Source organism: Schistosoma haematobium, chromosome ZW (assembly GCF_000699445.3).
Source record: "Schistosoma haematobium chromosome ZW, whole genome shotgun sequence".
NCBI classification, from domain to species: domain Eukaryota; kingdom Metazoa; phylum Platyhelminthes; class Trematoda; order Strigeidida; family Schistosomatidae; genus Schistosoma; species Schistosoma haematobium.
The window spans coordinates 20,033,257-20,040,988 of NC_067195.1; the positions used below are offsets into that span (position 1 = coordinate 20,033,257).

The following is a 7,732-nucleotide window of genomic DNA, read 5'->3' on the forward strand; positions in this document are numbered from 1 at the left end:
GATCACCGGGTAAGTAATAGTGAGGTTAGACGCAGGGTATTAGGGAATGATGGTAAATCAGTTGATGAGGTTATGAATCTTCATTGACTGAGATGGTTGGGCCACGTGTTACGTATGCCTGAATACCGATTACCACGACGTGCAATGCTATCCGGTATTCGAGATGGTTGGAAGAAAGTTAGGGGCGGCCAAACCAAAACGTGGCATCAGTGCTTGAAGTCACTAACTTCTAGTCTGAGCCATGTTGGTAGATGCAGACTACTTGGTTGGGGTCCGCGTGACTATCGTAACCGATGGTTGGAGACTCTTGGTGACATGGCTCAGAATCGATCACAATGGCGTCGGTGTATACACTCTCTGTCTTCCCTTAAACTAAGAGATTAAAATCGCTTCATATCTTTCTTTCTACGAACCAATTTTTTCTTCTTGTACTATATCTCTATATGCAATCTTCCTCTTATATATTACCACCTTTGACCTAACCACTGCTATCAATCCGGTGTTCATCTTGTTGTGCTGATGCGGTATGGCAACTTGGACCGATGCACATATGTGCCTGGTCCTACGTTGTAGCTGACTGACTGGACATGTTCTACGAATGTCGTCCCAGAGAATTCCACGTCGTGCATTATTTGCCGACTCTGGGACTGGTTGGAAGAAGCGGAGAGGTGGTCAGTGCATGACATGGTGTCGTGGTACGAAAGAAAGCTGCAAAGGACTGGCTTCTGTCGGTCCTTCACGACTCCCTGGTTGAGGTCCGAGAGATGGTGCTACACAGTGGCTAGAGACGTTATCATATATGGCTCAGAATAGAAGCCAGTGGCGATCCTGCTGTAACCTTCTTTTACTTTCTTCATAATAATTGGTTGTCTCCCTTAACTGAAAGATTTCTTCTGATTGTACGTTTTCGTTCCCTCATTATTATTATGATTATTACTACACTACCTTACACCAACCTCTTCGTTATTGTGCCTTTTTTCACGCTCCTTATCTTTTTTTCTTTCTCTTCAAATTCTCATTGTTCTGTGTGGCGCATATATATTTGGCGCTCTCATGTACCAATATTTATGTGTTCAAATAAATAATAAATCGCACCCGATTTTCGTGTGTCATCTAAAATCTCCAAGCTTTGTATGATGATCGTTTTTTCTTTTAATTCAAAAACTGATTTCTCAGCCAGTGCAATTAATTACAAATTAATCAGTTCTATTCAATAACATATTACTATACTAGCTACCCAGTAGGAAATGGACACATTAATGTAAAGTCATGGTAACAGGTTAGTTTAGAATAAATATAGCTTCATTTGATACACCTAAACGAGAGTTTGATTTTGGACCGTCACTTTAGGAAAGAAGTCCTTAACTAGTATTTCGACAATAAAACTGGGAATATTCATGTTTAATAACGACTACGACACATATATTCTACCAATTAAAAGTCTGAATATGTACACTGACGTTTATAGTACTTATAAAGTAATGAGCAAATCATTATTGTAAAACATAAAAAATTCTAAGAATTTTCCTAGGGAATGGTTTATTTGAAAAGTAAAAATTATTAGATTATGTCGAAGTTCCTCTAGAAATTTCCTCTAAATTAGCCATATGTTCTTCTTTTATGGAAGCGTTTATTCGCGTTATCTTATCGTCAAAGAACTGTGTGAACCACTCAAGATGTTGCTTTTTATCGTCAACACTAAAATATGGGTTTTTCGAAAGACCAGTGCAGACAAGTTCCAAGAACGATGCCAATGGTTTACACTTGAGATGTTCCTTGTTTAGATGATTCTCCAGAAATACATGTTCATAAAAGGGTACATCTAACTCGGAATCCCAATCTGTAAAGTATACAAACAAGGCAAGGATTTTTAGTAGATTGAGTTGTTGATGTTGGTGTTTTCAATTTTGATGACAACCCACAATAAACTCTGATCTGATCACTACTGTTTGAAGACGAAGCCTGGACAGGGTCTATGAACTTCTCTGGTATCATTTTCAACTACAAAGTGCTATAAAACCTGTGCATTTAGGGAGTTGAATAGCGTCCTAAAGTTAAAAAATATAACTAGGGTTGGTAGTCGGCAGAATCCCATTAATTTTGATTAAAAGTTTCACATCAACCCTGATGGACAACTCACGTGAATATTTTGAACCTTACAAGGAAAATGTGATTCTAGGAAATATTCGACAATGCTTAGTTCGTAATAAGTTATTCCACTGCTCTTATATATATTTACGACGGCCATTTTAATAACAAGCTTGTTTTTCCAGAACGAACTATCCTTATGGAGAGCTAGCCAGTGTTGATTTTCTAGAATATTAAATGCCTAGCTTAGAGATACTGGTTCTTAGGGTGTTGTCAAACAACAGCTTAAATAATTTACTGAAGAACAGTACAGTAAAAAGGTATGAAACAGCATTAAATCAGATGATTCATGGAAACTTCCACTTACTGACTTCTAACTGAAGAAACAGTTCTCCAAAACAGATTTTGAGTTCATTGAAAACATCCAGATTTTGCAGGCTTCAGTCAGTCAGTAACAACGTGGAATTTCGTATGTACGTATATCAGTTCAAGTTCACAAGCATAATATGTTTTCAATAGAAGTTTCTAGAGCTTTACTCTGCAGGCTTGAACTCTGGAAACTTTCATTAAAGACAAATTAAGTATGCGAAACTAGTACAATACTACTCAAGTTAAAGTTATATATATGCAGTCATCACTCTATGATCTATTTTTTTACACGACCTTATTTACAGGATGCTAAGCGACATTAATGAAAAACGCTCGGCATTCGCACACAGGTTACTAGAGTCGAGAAGTGAATTAGGATTTATGTGTCACATGGTCAATATTTCTTGACCGTAACCATACCACATGCCAAGAAGTTAGGATATCTTAAAGGAATGGACTCATCATAAACGGTTATTTTAATTCACACGAAACAAATGCATATACCTTGTTCATTATTAATCGGAAAACTCCACATTTTCTTTTCGACAGTCCACTTTAACCATTCTTCGAACTGGTTGTTTGGAAGACCACAACTGAAAATTGAGGCTTCCAAATTCTCAACGGCATCAAAAATGGGGTTTAATGAGTTACAAGAATCAGCAGGTAGGACTAAACATTAACTAGATCTGAAGATCACCTACCATCTTGATGAGTGAAAATATTTACATTAGCCGGTGAAGGAAGATCAACAAATGCTGTTGATGGTGCGTCATTACCTTGCATGAAGTCGCAATTAAAAATAGAAAACAAGCTTACCAAAACGATATTCTTTAATAAAATCACCAAGCAGATCCCTAAAATTGTCCGTCAAAAGTTACTGATATAACAAAACAGCTCTAACATACTTTGACTTTACGATGTTTGCAGATTTTGCATAGCTATAGAGTAAATCATTAAAAAAAGCAACTTACTCAGACATACCACCCGATGTAGCAACAGGTTCCAGATTATCGCCCTTCCTTTTGGGGTGTTTTAATTGTCTTAAAATACAAAACTTTAAGGTAAACGGCTAACTTTGTATTCGCTGATCTGGACGGTGTTGCAGTCAAGCATTTGAAATGATTAAAATTAACACGAAACCTAATATTTACTAAGCGACAAACATCAGTGAACCAACCTTGAAAATATACTCCAATAAAGGGCAGTCATGAATAAAATACAAAGTTTGGTAGAGAACCGACTTAAGGACTGGTTACTCGGAAGTTCTCAGAATAGTCCTTCAATCAGTGTTTGACCTACATGAAGAGAACAACGTACGTATGAACGTTTTCCACAAGCAGATTAGTCATACAGATCCCGAAATTTCCACATGGAATAATCTTAAAAATTTTGCAGTGACTTGGAAACGGGCTTATGAACCATACGAAATATATGAATATAACCACAAAATCAGAAACCTTCAACTTACTTACGCCTATTACTCCTCGTGAAGGAGCATAGGCCGCTCGCCAGCCTTCAAGCTAAGGAACAATTAAATAGACAGCCGGAGGGGATTGTTTTCTTATTTCAGAAACTATTGTTACCACCAAAACCCTTGTTAGATAAAATGGCAGGGCCAGTAACAGATTGAAATATATTTAATCACAATCCAGCAAATATCATGCGTTACAACAACCGATTGACGTCTCTAAGTAAAGTCTTGAAATCAATGGGATTGTCTATTGAAGAAGGGTGTGCATGAGAAGTTTATTAACATCCTAAAAGCCCTATATACAAACACCTCAGGCAGAGTGAGGGCATTCAACCACCTTTCTCCATTGTTCTATTCGAGCAGTGGGGTTAGGCAGGGTTGCCCAATCTCACCATTCCTCTCCAATTTTGCCATCGATGACATTCTGGAAACAGCTCTGATGGATGTAAGTAATGGTGGTGTGGATCTGTTGCCTGGAGAAAGACTTCTCGACCTTGAGTATGCGGACGATATTGTCTTACTGTGCGATAATGCCCAAGGCATGCAATCCGCACTTAATCAGTTGGCAATCAGTGTCCGTAGGTATGGTATGTGCTTTGCACCTTCGAAGTGCAAAGTACTTCTACAAGACTGGCAGGATCCTAATCCTGTACTCACCCTAGATGGTGAGCAGATAGAAGTAGTCGAGAAGTTTGTGTATCTGTATAAGTGCTGGTGGGGGTGTGAGTGATGAGATCAATGCACGTATAGTGAAAGCTAGAGAGGCTTATGCCAATCCGGGCCACCTTTGGCGCCTTCGTGATGTTAGTCTGGTCGTAAAAGGTCGGATTTACAACGCGTCGGTGAGAGCAGTTTTGCTCTATGCTTGTGAAACCTGGCCTCTCCGAGTTGAGGACGTTAGACGACTCTCTGTGTCCGATCATCATTGTCTCCGAAGGATTGCTGACATCCAGTGGCAACACCATGTTAGTAATGCAGAGGTTCGGCATCGTGTGTTCGGGCACAGAGACGATAGTCCAATCGATGTCACCATCTTGAAACACCGACTTCGGTAGCTTGGACATGTTCTACGAATGTCGTCCCAGAGAATTCCACGTCGTGCATTATTTGCCGACTCTGGGACTGGTTGGAAGAAGCGGAGAGGTGGTCAGTGCATGACATGGTGTCGTGGTACGAAAGAAAGCTGCAAAGGACTGGCTTCTGTCGGTCCTTCACGACTCCCTGGTTGAGGTCCGAGAGATGGTGCTACACAGTGGCTAGAGACGCTATCATATATGGCTCAGAATAGAAGCCAGTGGCGATCCTGCTGTAACCTTCTTTTACTTTCTTCATAATAAGTGGTTGTATCTTCCTTAACTGAAAGATTTCTTCTGATTGTACCCTTCTGTTCCCCTACTACTAAGATTATTATTACACTACTTTACACCAATCTCTTCGTTATTGTTTTTTTTAATACTTTTTTTTACGTTCCCCACTTTTTTCTTTTTCTTAAATTCTCATTTTTTTTGTGTGGCGCACATATATTTGGCGCAATCCTGTACCAATATATATGTGTTCAAATAAATAAATGGCATGCAATGCTTCTAATGAAATCGCTGTTCAGAGTATATTTAGATGTAAATAGTGAAAACTATCTGCCAGTGGACAAGACCTTGGTCTTAATTATCATGGAGAAGAACTAGCATTAGGACTTGAAAGCATATACCTACTCCTTGCGAAACTCTACTGCTGGTAACCAGATTCACGAAGGAATGGGGCATATACTGGAAATGTGAATATTTTTACATAAACGGATCGAAATTTCCCTAGTGAACTGTTCAAAAAGCGAAATAATCACAATTTTGTCTCTCATTCCAAAATCTAATAGTCGGAGTAGAATGATTTAACACCAGTTCACCTGTACAGACTGACTAAAGACTTGGCAACATAAAAATTGCGAGGATACGGTGATAATTTAATATTAAACAAACTTGGGTATACATTACATTGATTGAATGACTGTTGACAGTGTGCTGAAATACCCTACCAGGATGAATCTACGTGATGGTAGATCTCAAAGGCCATACAGATCGGACACCAAAAGCGACGTCGGAAACAAAATTTTCTACACTCATAATTGTCAACTCTTGAACCATATTAGTTATGTTGTATTTCTTTTGTATATGTCGTAGATTCCCGTCAATGTGGGAAAGTTTTCTACTGTTTTATTCTAAAAGTTGTTTCCGACTGATTTTTTCCCATGTGGTCCCGTACTTAAGATTACAGACAGGACTTTTAGTGGTGAGTTCTAGGTTAATGATGACTAACTGAGTGACACCAATGTTGTGTTGCGTGCACAAAAATAAGTTATCAGGCCGTCGTGATACGGCAGAGTGTATATCGTTTTCTTAAATTACAGGCAACATTATTAAGTGACTGTTCAGCGGCCTGGACTACGAAGAAAAACATGTGAATATGCTTTCAAATATGAGTAAAATTCAAAAAGTATCCACTACTTTTCATTCCATCAAGAGTACCAATAAGATTCCCTCCATGAGACAGAAAAAACTCCTAAAAACGGGCCTAAGGTGAATTTGTCAACCCTGAACGATTCACCAATAATATTTGTTGTTGAAATGGTCTTTAAAGGCTAAATGCACAAAAAATATTTATAACGGCGGTTCACTAAATAAAAGATTGTTATGTTTATCTCTTGATATAGCTTATGAGTACATACAGTGTGGAAGAGGGTAGAAAACTTCATGACCAACCACAACAACATACATAAGTAACGACCAACGAGTTACGCGCCCGAGAGATTTTCAATATTTAATCTCAGTAATGGGGTTAGTTGGTCATTTGAGTTAACAGGAAGCATGCTGCCCTACCATTTAAATTAGAGAAGACGAACTCAGATTCATGTGGATCAGTATATATAAGTCGGAATTTCATCATGAACTGATCCCGATCTCCCAAGTTTGGGGAAATCCCCAAAGTCAAATGACTTTCAACAAAGTTAAAGGAGAATTTTGAAAGATTTCCTCAAAGTTTACCATAGCGGCCCCCTCAAAATGGGTTAAATCTTCTCCGAAACTGGTAGCTCGGGACATAATGTCGAGAAAGATTCCGTGATCATCTGTGGAGTTGATATCACTCGTTCGAAGGAAACTCTGTGGGGAAGATAGAGTGGCACTCTGAATTTTCCGAACGTAAACTTGTAAATCATCTTGTTATGGGCTCACAGATGATTAGCCCTTAGGAGAAGAGAGACATAAAACATCTTAACACACACTTGTCAGTTTTACTAGCATCGCAGTTTAAGTATTAACAAAGCAATTCGTGCTACATTGTTTAGCTGTATAGAATCCTATAATCCGTTCGCTTCGGAGTAACACAGGTTCTGTAATCAGAGTTCTTGGTCGGCATACTAACTTCAAGGGAGAATTTACAGTGGCCTAGGATAGCAGTTTGTAAACCGGCGTGATATTCGTAGATTTCGTCAAAGTATTTGAAAAGATGTCTCCTTTGGGCTAATGAATAAGCTCTTCAACTTTGAAACAACAGGCACTATACAAGACTTAGTAAAAAACCTCCTGTGGTTGAAGACAGTGAGGGCAAATGGGACACTCTCTGTATGGAAGTCAGTAAATGTGGCATGCTTCAAGATACTATCTCTAGTCCTGCATTATTTTTACCCCGTGTCACGACAGCTCAGGTTTTTGACACTCCGGTTGCAATTAGTGTTAATATGTGGTTAATGACCTCACGCCAAACCTCCTTCATTTACCCAAGTTTCGGACGGACAGTGGCCCTAGAAGAGCTCCA

At 38.9% G+C, this 7,732-nt stretch overlaps 1 protein-coding gene across 2 annotated transcripts; it reads right to left on the reverse strand.

Moving 5' to 3' along the window:
• Nucleotides 1-609: 609 nt before the first annotated feature.
• Nucleotides 610-6,792, reverse strand: MRPS31_1 (28S ribosomal protein S31, mitochondrial). 2 transcript variants are annotated; one of them, XM_051210642.1, is made up of 9 exons: nucleotides 6,424-6,792; nucleotides 3,635-3,752; nucleotides 3,532-3,597; nucleotides 3,429-3,497; nucleotides 3,363-3,395; nucleotides 3,274-3,311; nucleotides 3,159-3,233; nucleotides 2,962-3,126; nucleotides 610-1,840 (listed from the first exon to the last, which is right to left on the reverse strand). In XM_051210642.1, exons 2-9 carry the CDS (start codon nucleotides 3,664-3,666, stop codon nucleotides 1,566-1,568), a joined length of 753 nt encoding a protein of 250 aa, XP_051070657.1. In that variant the 5' UTR covers nucleotides 3,667-3,752; nucleotides 6,424-6,792; the 3' UTR covers nucleotides 610-1,565. The 2 variants fall into 2 exon arrangements, with proteins under 2 accessions (XP_051070657.1, XP_051070658.1); XM_051210643.1 differs by having other exon boundaries at nucleotides 1,523-1,840; nucleotides 3,429-3,597; nucleotides 6,692-6,792.
• Nucleotides 6,793-7,732: the final 940 nt, after the last annotated feature.